General features: G+C 36.9%; 1 protein-coding gene across 1 annotated transcript in view; it reads left to right on the forward strand.

The window, feature by feature from the left end:
• SLC4A4 (solute carrier family 4 member 4) overlaps nucleotides 1-17,126 on the forward strand; it is a 508,661-nt gene extending 491,535 nt beyond the window's left edge. Inside the window, exons 20-24 of the mRNA XM_007942789.2 lie at nucleotides 2,281-2,349; nucleotides 6,587-6,760; nucleotides 8,369-8,530; nucleotides 16,023-16,102; nucleotides 17,021-17,126. Coding sequence (XP_007940980.1) covers nucleotides 2,281-2,349; nucleotides 6,587-6,760; nucleotides 8,369-8,530; nucleotides 16,023-16,102; nucleotides 17,021-17,126 — 591 coding nt within the window. The remainder of the gene's footprint in view (nucleotides 1-2,280; nucleotides 2,350-6,586; nucleotides 6,761-8,368; nucleotides 8,531-16,022; nucleotides 16,103-17,020) is intronic.
• Nucleotides 17,127-18,591: the final 1,465 nt, after the last annotated feature.

The raw sequence follows: 18,591 nt of genomic DNA on the forward strand, positions 1-18,591 counted from the left end.
AAACAGCATCTTCCTGTTTTAAGCTATATCCCCTCCCACACCCCATGACACTCTAGGCTGATGATACTTCATGGTTTTATTGGGTGATAGATTTGGTTGTATCTGTAGTCACAACTCCAGATAGAACAGACCCAGGCAGCAAGGTAGAATTTGACTGCTAACTAGAAGGCTGGTTGTTCAAACCCACCAGCCACTCCTTGGGAGGAAGATGGGGCAATCTACTTCCATAGTGACACTGCCTTGGAAACCCAGAGAGGGGTCGCTGTGAGTCGGATTCGACTCAAGGGCAGTGAGGTTTTTTTTTTTTTTTTTTTTTTTGGTTTTATGGTATGATTATATCAGAGAAAAGATTTAGCTAAGCTTAGGTGAGGGGTGAGGATGTGGCTGGTAATTATCTTTGTGATTGTTTCCTTTCAAGTTAGAAATATCCTTTTCTCAGATTAAAAAGTAACTTCTGCAGGATTCTAACTAGTTTTCATGATTTATACTTCTCTTTCCCCTTCCACCTTTATTTCTTTCCCAAAGAATTAGAAATGAAATGACAAGAACGATGGCATCATATATGACGGAAAAGTGGCAGTGCCCTTGCCTGCAGATGATGGAAAAATAATGAGTCAAAGCTTTAAACTGTTTCCATTGTGATTATTATCGATAATTGGTAGAGGCATTATAAAGAATGAAAACTTGAACAGCCTAATGGAAATAAAAACATTTATCAGAACTGCAGTGCCCAGAAAGTTCTGTGTTCACCTCCTTGTGGTGGTGGTTGTGTGTGGAGCACAAATGCTTCCCCACCACCACCATTCCTCCCACTCCATTAAACATTCTGTGTAACTTATTTTTTTTTCTGAGTGCAGGATCAAATTAGCTATAGTAAAATGGTTAGCCTTTATTATAAGAAACATTTGGAGTTTTATATAAATAAATGTATTTATTCCCTATCCATTTAACCATTTGTATACCTAATCAGTTACTAGTGGAATCAGTAGTGGCACATTTTGGAATGTCCTGTTCTCTAATAGTGGCCAAATGTCTCAGATACAGAACTGTTTTAGAGAATCACAGGAGGGGTTGATAGGAATTGTGCTTCAGTTAATACAAGTGGTATCGCTTTAGAAATTCCTCTAAAGCCAAATAAAAAAGGGGGGGGATAGCTCTGGTGGCCTGGTGCCTAATGCATTTGACTACGCTAACTAGAAGGTTGGTGGTTCAAACCCACCAGCTGCTCTGAGGAAGGAAGGTGGGGCAATCTACTTCTGTAAAAATTTACTGCCTCAGAAACCCAAAGAGGGTCACTTCCTGACTTGTGATTTTAGTATTTTAGCTTTGAAAATTCCTCAAATTACTTGAACTTCTGTTCAGTACTCAAGATAGAGAACTTTTATTGTCCAGATGGAAGACTTTGCAGAAACATAATCCTTCCTGATTTGCTTAGCTTCTTCAGTACCACCGATATTTGAAAAATAGAGCACAGTTTCAGACATCATGTTGGAATTACTCATTGTTAAAGAATTTTATAGTAATGCCAATTTTTTTTGTTAATTCATGCATTAATATGTATTAATTTAATTTTAAAAGATTTGTATTAACCCATGTATGTAATTAATTGCATCCAGATATTCAGTGATCTTTTCAAGCTATGTTCTCTTACTCCTCTTAATATTACTGAGAGAAGAAAGAGGGCAGTCCTTTGATGTTTATTTGACTGAAAGAAGCATTTATATACCAAGGTGATAGACCATTTAATGATGATTATTAATGAAAAAAATCAGTAAACTGTTGTGAATGCAACTTGGCGTCAAGACTGAGGAAATCCTCTACTTTCACCTGAGAGTCCATGCAAGCATCTAGTTGAAAGGGCCTTTCCTTTTAAAGGGAAAGGGAAACAGAACTTTTTTTCCCATTAATTTGTGTGTGTGTGTGTGTGTGTATATATATATATATATATACACACACACACACACATATTTACTTATATATTTATATATGTAATTATAAAATTCATATATGCTTATTGTAAAAAAAAAATACAAAGAATATATAGTCATCAAATGAAAATTACATTCCCCTTTTACCCTTCTCCATTTGTTTCTGGTACAGAGGGCTTTAGAGTTTATCAGTTGGTGAGTAAAGTACACTAATTAGAAGTCATTACATTATTATATGCTATTTTTTAGTTTCAGACTTTGCCTTTATTTAAACTATTCCTCGTTGTTTTTGTTGTTTCTTCTTCTTCTTCTTTGTTTTTCAAACACTGTTTTCCAATTTTTTCCATCCTAGTTTATTCCCATGCCTGTACTCTATGGTGTGTTCCTGTATATGGGGGTTGCATCTCTTAATGGTGTGCAGGTAAGTTTTGCATAGCAATATGAGTACAGTGATGTTCTTTTAGTAGTAAGAATGTTCAGTACTTGATCTTTGAAGAAATGCTAGTAATGGCTGACTTGTTGAAATAAGCTTATTTTCTGTATTCTCCACCATCTACCTACTTTTCGTTTCTGATACAATCAACAAAGTTAGCCTGTTATCGTACAGACATGGCCGTGAGATAGGATGTTAAAGGTCATTTAACAGCCAGGAAAGAGAGGAATCTAGGATTTTTGTTCTCTTTTCCTCATCTCAGGGCCTACTTGATGGCCCATAACTACTACTACTACTTTCCTTGTCTTGAGAAACAAATCTAAACCTCGTAGCATCTTCAGGAAACTGTTTATCCATTTGCCTTAACTCTATAGTGAGAACAGCCTATTCTTACTTGATTCCTTCTCACATGGATTTGGTCAATGATCGAAAGTTTTGCACCAATGTAAGAAGAAAGTCACTGTGCTTTATGTGTTGTTTTTGTCAAAAATTTCAGCTACTCACAACTTGGTTGAAACTGACTCCCCTTTTAAAAGATCATTAAGGGAAACAATGTAAGGTTTTTTGTTTTTTGTTTTTTTCCCCAACTGAGATTTAATTTAATTGGCACCAGGAAATTGAAAGTACTTCTGCCGCTTTCTGGCACCTTGTTAATTGTAGCCTTATTTAGCACTTAGTAATGTTTTAATGAGCAAACACTGCATGTTCTGTGAACATCATAAGAATTTAGTTGAACCCCTTCAAAATAGTCCTTGCTTTCATTTATTGAATTTGTATTGATTTGATTGTAGACTCAGAAAGGGCTGAAGTGCTCAGACTTCCCAAAAGATAAAAAGCTTTTTATTTTTCACTGTTTAGGTCCGTTTAGTAGAGTCCTCTACCATTTGAATATTTGTTAGGAAATACAAGCTGATTTTTTATATACTGCACTAAATGAATGTGAATGCAGGTTTATCTCTGCCTGTGAAACTTTTGGGAAGTGTAAATTTGTGATATATATTTGTTTTTACTTGGTATTGTAAATATTCATTATTCCCTAAATGGAAAAGTAGTCCATAAATGGAAAATTATGAAATAAAAATGACCTCAAAACTAATGAAACTTATTGTTGTTTAGCCTTAAAAAGTCTGTCTAGATCAGAAGTTTAATTGTACATACTTAACGCAGGGCTTCAAACTGGTTCATTTTGGTTTAACCCTCTGCTGAGAATTTGCATTTCTACCCTAGATACACTAAATCAGAATCTACATTTTAACAAGATGCCAAGGTGATTCTTATGGAGATTGTGGTAGTTAAGTTTGTGTGTCAACTTGACTGGGCCTGGTTGAGTGGCTGGGCAGCTGGATGTAGTATTCCCCATGGTGAGATTGGTAATTAACTCCATGGTAGAATATATTGGAGCAGCTAAGTAGCTGCTTTAGGGATGCGGTCTACTTCCCATATATAAGAAACAGCTTTGGGACTGGTCTCTAGCTTATGGCACACTTGAATGCTTCATGTACCCGAGTCGTTGTTCAGCAGCCTGCATGCTCTGCTGATCTAGGACTTTCAGTGGACTTGAATCAAAGACCTGCCATGTGGTTTGGTAACATTGGGATTGTGCCATTTTATTTGCCCACCTTGGGCTTGTTAGCGTCAGCAGCCAGTAGCTGCCCGAGTGAAGAGATGCCTCTAGCTTCAGTGGGCCAGGAGCAAGAAGCAGAGCTGAAGCCCAAGGTTGAGGGGCTTTCACACAGCCCCAAAAGCCTGACACTTGGAACTCAGACTTCTAGCCTCCAAAAATTATAAGAATAAACTCCTGTTTTTTCAAGCCATCCCATTTGTGGTATATTCCTGTCAGAGTGACAGTAGGTAACCAGAACAGAGATCTTGTTAAGATGTAGATTCTGTTTCAGTATACAGACAGTCCCTAGTTTAGGAATGAGATCTGTTCCTGGCTGTATCTTTTAAGAATTTCTAGGTCATTTGGAACTGGTGCATAAAATTCTTACTTAGCCTTACTTTGGTGCAAGAAAAGGAGCTCTGGTAGCATAATGCCTAAGGCATTTGGCTACTAACCAGAAGGCTGGCAGTTCAAATCCACCAGCCACTCCTCGGAAGGAAGGTTGGGCAATCTACTTCCGTAGTGATACCACCTCGGAAACCCAAGGAGGGGTTGCTGTGAGTCAGGTTTGACTCGACAGCAGTGAGTTTGGTTTTTGATTAGTGCAAGAAAAGGCTTGGATTCTTTTCAGTGATTTAAAACCTACACATGCTGCAAGTGAAGGTTATTGTGTTGAAGAATTTGTTGTCAGTAGAGGCAGGTTAAGGAGCTCTGGTGACGTAGTGCCTAAGGCATTTGACTGCTAACCAGAGGTTGGCGGTTCTATCCACCGGCTACTCCATGGAAGACTGGGCAATCTACTTCCCTAAAGATTTACTGCCTCAGAAACTCAAAGGGCTTCACTATGAGTCGGAATCAACTTGATGGCAGTGAGTTTGGTTTTTTTGGTTTAGAGGTTGGTTACATCATATAAAACTAAGGGTACATTTACATAACATTAAAGCAGGGCTTTAAAGGTTGGGGTGACCCACTGAAAGATGGTGGCCAACCATACCACTTTGCATTTGTGTGCTTTCCAAAGTCCTGCCCATTGTCCAGTGTCACTCATCAGGCTCCTGAAAGGGTGCATTATCCCTCTTCCCAGTGTCCCATTCTAGGGCTTCAACCCATAGTTTTTCCAGTTCCAGTTATAATCACTGAAATTATAAAAATTCCAGTCTCTTCCTGTTCCACTTCGTCGCCTATAACAAAACCAGATCGAAGCCCTTTGTTGAAAGACAATTAGAAGTTGTCCTTAATATATCCATAACCCAGGGAATGCCTGTATCTGTGGTGGAAATGTAAATTCTCAGCAGGGGCCTTGAACTGGAATGAACCAGTTCAAAGGCCTGATGCAGTGTGCCTTATCTATGATAGGTGCTCAGTACATATTTATTAAAATCATAGATGAAAAAAATCAGCTGATTCATTTAAGAGAAAACATTGCTGAAGGAAGAGCTAGTGAATTTCTTAAATTCTACAGTGCTGTTGCTGCTATTGCTGCTGCTTTTTTTTCCTACTTTTTTCTTAATTCTCCTACTTCTAGGTCTTTTGGGCAAGATTTAATTTAGGAAGAAAATTTGTAACCTAATCTTTGTAAATGGGAAGTCTCTCACCAGTTAAAAATAACACTAGAGGAAAAAAGAAAACACATTAGATAGAACAATCTAATGGAATCTAATCTAATGTAATAGAAGACTAACATGCTTTTGTATAATAGTCTAGTTGAGTTTTGTAATTCTCCCTTCTTCTAGAAAGTGACATTATCTCAAAGTTCCTAAGATTTCTGCCTTATAGCATAATTATTAAATTCAAAAGCTGTTTACTGAACCATTGCCATCTGAAAGACCCTGTAATAGGTTCTTAAATATCATCTTCTTCATCATCGTCATCAGTGCAACTCATAGTTGCACATAATTGCTCAACAGTCATTTGAGTATTTGTCTATACATGATAGTGTGATGATAGTGCCTCTTAGATTTAAATATCTAGTTGCTTACATGCTGTGGTTCACTGTAACAATCATGTGACTTGTCACTGAAAAAAAAAAGGCTAATACACTGTTGAGTTTAGTGGTTATGTCAGAGATAACATGAAATGCATGAAAATATCAATTTATTCCCATTTTCAAGTTGGATGTTTCTTCTATGTCCTTGAAACAGCCCTGAAATGCTTTTGATGTATAGTATCATCTACACTTTCAGATAAGACAACTGAGGCAGATGAAATGCATTAGTTAGATGATACATTAGTTAGATGTATCATTACTAAAATTGGCACAAGAGCCTGTCTCCTAAGACTCAGATAATAAGCATAGAGACTAAGAGAGAAGCATCTAGAATTTATATTTTGTTTTGTTACTTAATTCTTTGGTGACTTGTTACTTTTTCTCCTATGTCTGCATACTTTTCTTGTGAATTAATAGAAAAAGTTGGAAAGCTTGTCCTATGTCTTACAATGACTGTCTTACAATGACTGCTAGACTAAATTTCCACACTTTCTGAACAGTGCTTTGTCCCCTGAAAAGGATACTACTTGTCTAAATTACAGAGTATAAATCAGTAGTGGTTGCTTAGGTATAGTGGATGACTGCACCAGTTCCTGAAATAACACAGTTACACTTGTTTCCCCTTCCCTCCCTAGTTCATGGATCGTCTAAAGCTGCTTCTGATGCCCTTGAAGCATCAGCCTGACTTCATCTACCTGCGTCACGTCCCCCTGCGCAGAGTCCACCTGTTCACTTTCATTCAAGTGTTGTGTCTGGCACTGCTCTGGATTCTCAAATCAACCGTGGCTGCTATCATTTTTCCAGTCATGGTAGGAATTCCTTGAACTGAATCTGCCTGTGAAGTCATATAGAGATCGTATGGTTATTGTGGTTCCAAGGTTTTCCACCTTAAACTGATCCACTTGATCATTTGTAATATAAGGATCCCATGTCTGTAGTAGTCTTGACACAGTACCTTCAAGTCAGATTCATCTCATTTCAAATTCTGGCTGTGGTTTGTGCCAATCAGTGAGCCTCCCTGAGCTGCCATTTCCTCATCAGTTAATGAGACTAGCATTGTGATTGTTGTTCTGAGACTCACCAGCCATGAATATTAAGAGTCTAGCACAATATCAAGAAGCCCTGGTGGTGCAGTGGTTAAGTGCTGAGCTGCTAACCAAAAGGTCTGTGGTTCACACCCACAGTTCCTTAGCAGGAGAAAGATATAACAGTCTGCTCCCATAAAGATTACAGCCTAGGAAACCTATGGGACAGTTCTACTCTATCTTACAGGGTAGCTATGAGTCAGAATCGAATCAATGGTATACAACAGCACAAAGCCTGATACATAGTAGATGCAAATGCACGTTAGTTAATTTGTAAAGTATTTCTATACTATAGAATCAGTCAAAATAACAGATGCAGTACATTTCAGTCCAAATTTAGAGATGTTTGATGACTTGTAAAATGTCATCTGGTCATTACTCTTCTAGAAAATCCATAGATTCAAAGATACAGAGCTTAAGAATACTGGTTTTAGAGGTAGAGAAGCGGGACTGTTGATATCTTTATCGGGCTTGTGATCTTAGATAAGATACTTAATGTTGCTAAGCTTCAATTTCCTCAGCTGTAAAATGGAGATGATAATATCTATTTCTCCAGGTTGTGATAGGGAATAAATGAGGTGATATTACCTGCTGGCACATGGTAAGCAGTTAATGGTAATGATTGAATTGGGGGAAAAAAAAAAAAAAAACAGTTGTTGAATCAGTTCCAAGTTACGGCAACCCCATACGTTCAGAGTGGAACTGTACTCCACTGAATTTTCAGGTCTGTGACCTTTCAGAAGCAGATTGCCAGGCCTTTCTTCCAAGGTGCCTCTGGATAGGTTTGAACCACCAACCTGTTGGTTAGTAGTTTAACACAACCATTTGCACCACCCAGGGTTTTGAAAATTGATCTGTGCAAACATTCAAGGAGTATCTCCTTATTGATACTTTCAAGATGTTTTTATGCACTGTGTGTTGTACAGATTTTCTTAATTTTCAAAAACCATTTTTATTTTAATTTTGAACAATTAGAAATTCTATGCAGACTTCTTTTCCTTTTAAAACTTTAAATATTGTATTAAAACTCTGACATGGAGGGAAATTGTTTCAAAAATAATCCTTTCACATTAAAATTTTAATTGAATGAGATTGTGTTTATAAGTGAAGATAAAGTGAGTTTTAACTGAGGCTTCTATGAATTATCTTTCTCCATGAAGAAATTGTTTATGATCCACTCAAAAAAAGTCCACATAAGCCAAGAGTTCTGTCATACTCACTCTAGCTTCATACTGAATAGATTTTTGGTGACTATGATGCGGCAATATCAGTACTCACAATGACTTCATCTTACATGGTATTATTTCATACTTTTGACATTTATCCTTCCAGATCTTGGCACTTGTAGCTGTCAGAAAAGGCATGGACTACCTCTTCTCCCAGCATGACCTCAGCTTCCTTGATGATGTCATTCCAGAAAAGGACAAGAAAAAAAAAGAGGATGAGAAGAAAAAGAAAAAGAAGAAAGGAAGTCTGGACAGTGACAATGATGATGTAAGGAACTTTCCAAAATTTCAGGGTAAAGTTAGTTAAATAAATGTGAAAAAAAATATCTTTTGTATATCCCTAATGAGAGAAGTATGAGTTGAAGAACTGAGTTCCAAGAGTGTATACCTGGCCATGTCACATTATCCATTTCCCCTTTCCATGACCTTCATTTTCTCTCTTCTGTGTTTTATATTTAGTCAAGTCTTTCTGTGACCATTGAGACACTCATAGTGGCATAGGACTTTCTATTTTTTTTTTTTACATAAAGCCTACCACTTTTAAGGGAGCTCTGGTAGCATAGTGCCTAAGGCACTTGACTGCTACCCAAAAGGCTGGCGGTTCAAACCCACCAGCCACTCCTTGGAAAAAGATGGGGCAATCTACTTCCATAGTGATACTGCCTCGGAAACCCCAGGAGGGGTTGCTAGGAGTTGGGTCCAACTGGATGTCACATAACAACAACACAACCACTTTTAAAGAACTACCATCTCATAAAGGAAATTTGTTTAGTTATACTATAAAACATATTTGTTTGCTATTGATAACTCAGGTTTAAATTTGAGGGAATAACTGTCAATTTTATGTGATTTTAAGCATAACCTGGACAAATGTTGGTGATCTTACCCACATGATCTATGTATCTACTTGAGTAATTACTCATCAAAACTCTATGCTATTGTACTTATACTAACATGACTTGAGACTATTTCTCTGTAAACCTTTAATAAAAAGGAAAGGATTTAGAGTTTGGATTCTTTTCCCATAATTGTAGTGTTCAGTGTCATAGTCCAGATGGTCTTCCTGCAATTGAGTGGTTAAGTGAAGAAGTAAAATTATTGCCCGTTTATTTTCTTCAGGAGACTACTTCACAGAAACACAGATGCTTCAGTAGGGGTCTAGAATCAGTGCTAGAAGAAAAGCTGGTATTTGTTTTCCTTAACACACACACACATGCAAACACATACACACAGACCTTCTCCAATAACCTTTTAAAAGGTCTGCCAAAATGGCATTTTCTTTGTGAAGGTGCAGTCTGGACTTTAAGCAGTGCACTATTACAAATTATTATTTTTGGGGGTGGGGATCATTACCTATTTTAAAGTGGTAATATGTTGTTGTTTTTAGTATAGTTATTATTTAATAAGTGTCTATTTGTAACTGATAATATGGACTGATAATACATACCTTAATTGTCATGCCAGTCGAGTTGATTCTGACTCATGAAAACAACCCCCATTGGGTTTCCAATGTGGTAGTTTTTACAGAAGTAGATTGATTGCCCTATCTTTCCTTCCATGGAGTGGCTGGTGGGTTTGAACCACTCACCTTCTGGTTAGCAGTCAAATGCCTTAAGTACTGTGCCACCAGAGCTCCTTAATTGTCATGACAGCTCTTTAAAACACATAAAATATTTTTTGCTTCATTTTCTTACATGAGAAAATTTAGACTGAGAAATGTTAGTCATTTTTCCAAGTGTACCCAGCAGTAAGTGGCAAAGTCAAAATTCTAATCTAGGCCTCTCTGGTTATTTCCAATTGATAAGGCTGACTGATTATATTCATTTTTGGAGAACATGGAAATAGTACAGTGAAGGAAGACAACAGACAGAATTAGATTTCAGATGAATTGATCCAATAAGGGAAGGCTAAAACATACAAGCTCTGGTAGCATAGTGGCTAAAGGCACTTGACTGCTAACCAGAAGGCTGGTGGTTCAAATCCACCAGCAACTCCTCGGAAGGAAGATGGGGCAATCTACTTCCGTAGTGATACTGCCTCGGAAACCCAAGGAGGGGTCGCTATGAGTCGAGTCCGACTCGACGGCACATAACAACAACAACAACAAAACATACAAGGCACATTTAGCAAAAGAGAAAAAGAGTCTGAGGGAGCTTTTATGACTGAGGGGGAGCTCTGGTAGCATGGTGGCTAAGGCACTTGATTGCTAACCAGAAGGCTGGCAGTTCAAACCCACCAGCCACTCCTCGGAAGGAAGATGGGGCAATCTACTTCCGTAGTGATACTGCCTCGGAAACCCAAGGAGGGGTCACTCCTTGGCAACATAACTGACTCGATGGCACATAACAACAACAACAACAACATGAGAACAAGTATATAGATTTTCTGTTTCCAGTAAAGACAGAAAAGAAGAGAATGTCTATAAAATTGCTGCGATTAAGATGCAGTATTAAGAAAAAGACATGCTTACGCATTCAGAGAGAAATCAAATTTTGAAATAAATTTCTGGGCCATTTAAGATTGACCAAAAAAAAAAAAAACCAGATTGCCTCAAATATTAAGGTAATTAAAGCAGTGTTTCATTTTGAGTTTTCAAAATAAGTACCTCAGCTTAGTTACATAGATAGTCCTACTTAATATTAAAGACCCATTTTGAATATATGAAGTAATATTATGGTATCCTCTTCTCGGATGGTTTTTATGGAAAAAAATGATTAAAAAATAGAATCTCTTGGGAATATCTTAAGTTTCACTAGGGATAGTGCCAATGTTTAAATAAAATATGGTTTGTTGAAGATAAAATCTAAAAAATTAGAAGAGAGTTCTTAGGCGTTCATTTGACTCAACTGTTGGCATCCAAACCAGGATCCAAGGAACTCCTGAGAATTCTCTTCTAATTTTTCAAATTTGATCTGTAACAAACCATATTTTATTTAAAAAATGCTGTCCTGTTATTAATAATATTTAGCATCTTCAGTTCTGTTTTTCCAGCTCCAGATTTCTTTGAGATAGTGCCATGTTTTACTTATTTCTGACTCTGACTATTCTCCCTACAACAACCCCCCAAACAAACAAGCAGACTAACACATTTCTTCTTAGTGAATCCAGTACATCTGTGTAGCAATTTCTATTTGTTGATTCAGTATTTGAGTATCTACACTCAAGAGGTGGCTTTTCTGATGTTCACCTGATAGTCTCATGATATGAGGTTTGTGGATCCAGGGAGCCACCCAGAATCATCAATCGCTCATATTTTGAAGTAGTATTGAAAATAATTGTGGTTTCCCAATATTTTCAGCCATTCACAGTCACTTTTGAAGCTCTCTGGTAGACTGTGATTAAGAGTTGGCTGCCAATATATCCATCTATCAATGGTAATATTTTGGGAAATGTTTGAAATACTGTTATAGGACTTGTTCCTTTTAGCCTTCTCATAAAGGTAGGTTCATATTACATCTTTTTTTGTCATTTTAAATATACTATCTTAATCCTATAAAAATATTACATGTCTTATTACGCTCTTTAGATTCACTCATAAAGGAACTTTCAATATGGGTAGTAGATGTTACATTAATTTTTTTTTTAATTTCTTAGAACCTTAGTTTCCATGTTTTCTGAGTTTCCAGTAGTAACTTATTACAGTTTTGAATAGGTCACCTTTTTTTTAAGCAGCCCCATTTCTGGCTTCCTGGTTTTTTTGTGTGTGTGTGTGCTTTGGGTGCAAATTTACAAAGCAAATTTGATTTACATTCAACAGCTCATACACATTTGATTTCACAGCCCGATTACCATCCCCAACCATAAAAAACTCTCCTCCCCTCCCCTGCCTGCCCTTCTTAACTATGTATTCCTGTCTGTCCACCTTTCCTTCTATCTGAATGCTACCCCTCTAGTGTCTCATGGCTGATTGATTTAGGTGTGCATCTCCCTAGCGCAGGTGGGTGTATCACCCTGGAGTAGGTGTTCTGCATGTAGGTCTTTCTACTGTTGGGCTGAGAGCTAATCCATGGAAGTGAATCAATTTCTAGGTTCAAAGGGTAACCTGGAGCCATAGTCTTAGGGATTCCACCAGTCTCTATCTGACTAATAATTCTGGTCATTTTTGTGTTTCTGAATTTTGTTCCACATTTTCCTCCCTCTCTATCCAGGATCTCCAGTTTTGATCCCATTCCAAGTGTTTGTCATTGGTAGCCAGGCACCATGTAGTTCTTCTTGTCTGAAGGTCATGAAGGCTGAGGTCCTCATGGTCCATCTTATCCTTGGACTAATTGTTTCCAGACACCTTTGATTTTCTTCACTCTTCTTTGCTCCAGAAGAGATGAGACCAATAGTAGCATCTTAGAGGCCACGAAGAGCTTTTAAGACCCCAGTCTCTACTCAACTAGCTTTCTAGTTTTATACCATTTTATTCTGATTATGATTCTGTATTTGTCTGACCATCATAGGCAGCATTCTTTTTTAATTTATTTTCTCATGTTTTGCTCAAGTTCAAGTATCTTTAGTATAACCAAAGTGAAGTGAACATTTAACTATAAAATAGTATTTTATAGAGTGGTAGATATGGAAGAAGGCAGGGTTCTTTTCAAGGGAGATGGAAGTCCAATTGATAGTGGATGTTAGAAAAATCTCTGACTTGTCTTGGGAAGAAAGTTGGGGTCATGATTTTCCTGGAGAAAGAGTCCAAGAACATAAACAAAACAAGAATTTCAACACCATGTTATAGCTTAGGAAGTTTCCTAGAAGCATCCTACCACAGAACATTTCATCTGTTTTTACATTGAGATTGTTTACTTCAGACATACAACAAACCCATCAATGTTTGTTGATTGTGAATCCAGCTAAGAGAAAGCTTTACAGTTGTTTTAAATTGTAGTGATCTCCACTTGGCATAGTTTTCATTGACTCAATCTGGTTTTCATTGATTTGATCCCATTAACTTAGAAGAGATAAAAATAAACATTATGATATGGTGTAGAATTTGAAGAGTTAGCAAAGTGCTAAAAGTGTATCTAGGATTTTAGTACCAGGTAAATGATAACATGATCAGTGTGATCTATATTAGGAAATCGGGAGGGCTGTATAATGAAAACATTCTAAAAGTTTTTGTACATTTCTTTCACAGTCTGACTGCCCATACTCAGAAAAAGTTCCAAGTATTAAAATTCCAATGGACATCATGGAACAGCAACCTTTCCTAAGTGATAGCAAACCTTCCGACAGTGAGTAGAACTAACCTCTTGCATGCTGGCTTGAGTATGATTTGCTCTTGCAGAAAAAAACTTTGGTACTTTTCCTACATTAATTTCTCCCCTATTTTCTCTTCTTTTCCTGTGTGAATATTTAAATTTCATTTATAAAACCTTACTTTTACATTCATTGAGCTTCATTCTTAACTTCTACTGTCATCCATAAGTTTTAAGTTTGTGCTTGGTAGTTTTGTGTTTGGCTCAAGTCATCATAAGTTTCTTGCAGTTGTTCAACTTGTAACCATATTTGTAACTCATTTTTCTTTCTTCTGCTGGTATTTAGAATTGCAGCTTATAGTGCTACATCACTGTCTGTTACTGTTTGTCTTCCTTAGGTTTCAACCAATGACCAAATCAGCTCAAAAGAGAAATTGCATCATGGGTCTCTCAAAGATCAATGAATCAGTTGCTAATATTGAGAATTTGGAATAATTGTTATTTTCAATTAAATTGGCAATCATGAACTATTAGCACAACTTTTTAGGTATAATTTATAAGATATGTTTTCTTAATTTCTTCATTCCCCTTCTATTTGCAAACTATTTTTGTAACTGTGCTGCTCTTTCTGGGGTAATAGCCTATGGCTAAGATGTAATGAAAGGAGCTCTGGTGACACATTGCCTAAGACATTTGACTGCTAATCAGGAGGTTGGTGGTTCAAACCCACTAGCTGCTCTGCAGAAGGAAGATGGGGCAATCTACTTCCATAAAGATGTACTGCTTTGGAAATCCAATAGGGGTCACTGTGAGTCAGAATTGACTTGATAGCAGTGGGTAAGATGTAATGATTTGTAATGAGTCATCTTTTCTATTGTAAATGAGTTAACAGGCCACTTTTAAAGGGGGGAAAACTTCTCTTGTAACATTAGTGAATATCAAGCTTTTCCAGTAGCAAGTAGCAATTGGCTCTCAACTGTTGTTCACTTTGAGTTCTCAGATCCAGAAGTACTTCATGGTATACTGCTCTTATATGAAAAAGAAGACGGTTGAAGCTCATTTTTATTTCTGTTTGACAATACCACTTCAGTAAAATATTACCAAGAAAAGTTTGAAATTAATGGCTACAGGAAAGGTGGATATATCAGTTGCTATGTAATAAATTACCATAAAACTCAGCTGTTTAAAACAGCAAATAGATATTTTTCTCATAGTTATTGAAGGTCAAAGGTTTAGGAGCAACTGAGTTTGGTGGTTCTGTTCAGGGTTTCTCATGAAGTCCAGCTATAGGCTGCAGCTTCAGTCTCTGAAGGCTGGACTGGAACTTGGGAATCTGGTTCCAAGCTTACTCATGAAGCTGTTGCCATGAAATTCACTTCCTTGACTTGTGGGTGTCTCCTTAGGGCTTCTCCTGATATGACTTCACTCAGAGTTAATAAAGAACATAGAGAGAAACCAAGACAGAAGCTGCAATTTACACACACACACACACACACACACACATATATATATAACAAATCTCAGAAGCAACATACTTTCACTTCTACTATATTCTATTGGTAACATCTACCAACCCTGGTATGTGAGAAGGAATTTCACAAGGACACAAATACCAGAAGGTGGACATCATTGGGAGCCACCTTGGTGGGTAACTACCATCCTGGGTTTAAAGAACAAAGCATTAAAGTTATCTCATTGTTGGTGTCCAATTTAAGAGCTAATTTCTGCTCACTGCTATCAATGGGATTTGGTTAAGAAGATTTTTTCTATTTGAATTCCTGCTCCCTTAAACCATGAGCTGGCTTCATTTTTTAATCTCTTGAGCATTAATGGCAAAAGGAGATTGTGATAGGAGCATAGCATATATATGTTCTGTTGGAATTGTAACCTGGTATAGCCCTTCTAGGTGCAATTTAAAGATAGCTTTAAAAAAAAAAGAAAAAAAGCCATCACCTGCCAGAATTTGAGGCTTCCGGAAAAAGTTTATGGCAAAGTGATTATGTAATGGTAATTGTTCTTTCACCTCCCCCCCCCCAAAAAAAAAACCTTAAAGGATACAAAGAAACTGATAACTTAGAAATTTATCTAAGCAAAATAAAGATGTTTATTTTTACTGAAATATTTTTAATGTCATGTTCATCATTTATAATCCATAAAAGAACAAAAAATGATAGAAGTAGAAATCTCAAAATCTTCTTTGTTTTCTCTTATGAATAATAGCAGAATAAAATTGTGAATTCTGAAGAAGAAAGAAAAACCAAGGGCAAGGCTTAGACATTAAAGTCAGTGATATCTCCTTCCCCTCTCACGGAAAAGAACAACAGTGGTCCATCCCAGAAATCCTAGAGTAGAGGAAACTAAGTGATCTTGGCTTCATCACACCACTCAGAGATCTTTAATTTGATACAGTGTTTATTTAAATTGTTTAAACTTGTCTGTCTTATTCTTTTCAATTATGAAAAATGCATCAATGAGGGGACACACTGATTTTTGTAAACAATTTTATTTTTATTCTAATTTTATACTTTACCAAAGATCTGCTATATCTGATTTTTTAAACATTTTCTTTTTTTCCAGGAGAAAGATCACCAACATTCCTTGAACGCCACACATCATGCTGATAAAATTCCTTTCCTTCAGTCACTCGGTATGCCAAGGTAAAGGACAGTCCAGTATTTTTTATAGTTTTGTGGAATGATTGCCCCACAGAAATGTAGTTTGCGGCAGGTTATTGGCGGAACTCCTTGTTCTTCTTCTGCTCTAGGATTTATCTTAAATAGATTACCCAAACCTAAACCTCGTCCCAGCTTTTACTGGTAAAAATCATTTTAAGAGGACTACTTATGCTTAAAAATAACAGAATCTTTCAATATCATTAAGTTAAATCCCACGACTAACATTAGTTCTTAGGATTTCAGTATCATCTCTGATTTAAAAGGTAACTATCATTTCTTAGCAAAGACCTCTGGTGCTATAGTGGTTAAGGCATTTGGCTGTTTACCAAAAGGTTGGCAGTTCAAACCCATCAGGTACTCTGCTGAAGAAAGATCAGACAATCTGCTTCTGTAAAGATTTATAGCCCTGGAAACCCCAGTGGGGGTGGCTGTGAGTCAGAATCAACTTGGTAACAGTGAGTGAGTTACTTCTTGGCAGCTCTCTTCCAGTAGTTTCCTTCCCTCTCTCAATTAGACCCTAGACATTTCAGGTCCTGATTGCTTTTCAAATGAGTGAATTTTCTGAATTTTGTCTTAATGCAAGTTTTTTTTTTTTCTTTGTTCTTCCCTCTTTAACTTCTGACAGTATAACCCACCTCTGATAATTCCCCTTCTCCTTTTCCTTTCTTTCTTTTTTTTTTTTAATCTTGTGTGGGATGTTAGGAAATTTTTATTTCATTTCTTGACTCTTTTGGTACCTTTATTCCATTTAAAATACCAGTTTGTTTGTTTTTCTTTCTAATATAGAAGGAAAGGATAAGTTTAAAGAGAACAAGGAATGACACATTTAGCTTCTATAGAAATGCTTAGTAGATGAGAAAAGAAACCTGATTTACTTATGTTTTATTTCTTTTTCTCTAGACCTCCTAGAACTCCAGTAAGAGTTGTGCCTCAAATTAGAATAGAACTTGAGCCTGAAGACAATGATTATTTCTGGAGGAGCAAGGGAACAGAAACTTCATTGTAACCTGTTCGTCTTTCTTAAAACTGACACTTTTTGTTCTTTAAGGTTTTTTTTTTTCAGCTGTTCAGTGTTTAAATTTTTGTTTTGTTTGTTCTTTGGCCACTGGCCAGATAATGTAATGCTTTCTCTGCTTTTCATTTGCATAGGTAAAAATCAAGACAATAGTCTACTGTTCCTTAAAAACAGCATTTGAAGAGTCCTCCTTTGTTTCTTACACTTTCAGATGTGTCCACTCACAACTAAATTTCTCTGTCACCCAAGACATGCACAGATCCTGTCCCTTTTCTTTCTTAAGGTGGGGCAAAGGTATTAAGGATTTTATGACAACTTTTATTAAAATATTGAAGGCACTTATAACTTTAGCTTTGGACCTGTGCTTACTGGCTTGCCTTCTGTCCCATAAAACAAACCTTGCCCTGCAGGCGGGTTCTGTCTCGCTTATAGAGCTCTCCAGGACTGGAAAAAAGTGCTGCTACTCTAACTTGCTCTTGCTTAGAAGCCCTAATTTTAGAGTTATCATCAAAAGAAGAAAAACTAAAGGTACTTTACTCCCTGTAGAGAAACTATTGCCATCATTGTAGCAAGTGCTGGAATGTCCCTTTTCCTATGCAACTTTTTTTAACCCTTTAAATGAATTTATCTGTTGAGTACATTGAAGAATATTTTTCTTCCTAGATTTTGTTGTTTAAATTATGGGGCCTAACCTGCAACTTACTTTTTGTCAATTTTTTAAACTTTTTTTTAATTACTGTAAAGAAAATGAATTTTTTCCTGCACCAGGAAACATAGTTTTGAGTAGTTCTACCTCTTATTTGTAGCTGCCAGGCTTTCTGTAAAAAATGTATTGTATATAATGTGATTTTTACACACACACACACAAATACACATCTCTAGGGTAAGCCACGGGGCTTTATCAGATTAAAAACACCATGTTTCTGAGCATCCATTTTTCCCTCTCTTTAAAAGAAATCTAACTGTTCTCTGAAGGAGATTGGGTGAGAAGGGAGTAACTCCCATGCAATGGGAAAACTGATGGTCTGCTAATAGTGGTACCCAGGCACTGATGCTGATTGTATTACCATGTCATTGTCCTATGCAGTATTGTTAGATACTTTTCATTTTGAAATATTTGTTCACTTGTGTACAATACTCTGTGTGTGGCTGGTGCACATATTTGCAAAGGTAGAGACAGAAAGAGTGATAGTAGCTAATGGCAAAGTTATTGAGCCTCCTGTGCCAGTTTTCATAAAGCTGAAACCACATACGAAGTACCCATCAGGGGTGCAAGAGAATCATCATTATGAAAACGAGGGTAAATACATTCTTGAGGGTAAATAACCTTGCCCAGATATCAGTTCACTGTCATTGATGCAATAGCCTATATATACCATACAAAGTCCATGGGAATATTAATAGACCATTTGCACATCTGTGAAGTATATGTGAGAACGCAGATAGAGCTGCAGAG

The sequence above is a fragment of the Orycteropus afer genome, unplaced genomic scaffold, assembly GCF_000298275.1.
Source record: "Orycteropus afer afer isolate SDZICR_OR568_19922 unplaced genomic scaffold, OryAfe1.0 scaffold00098, whole genome shotgun sequence".
Classification (NCBI taxonomy): Eukaryota; Metazoa; Chordata; class Mammalia; order Tubulidentata; family Orycteropodidae; genus Orycteropus; species Orycteropus afer.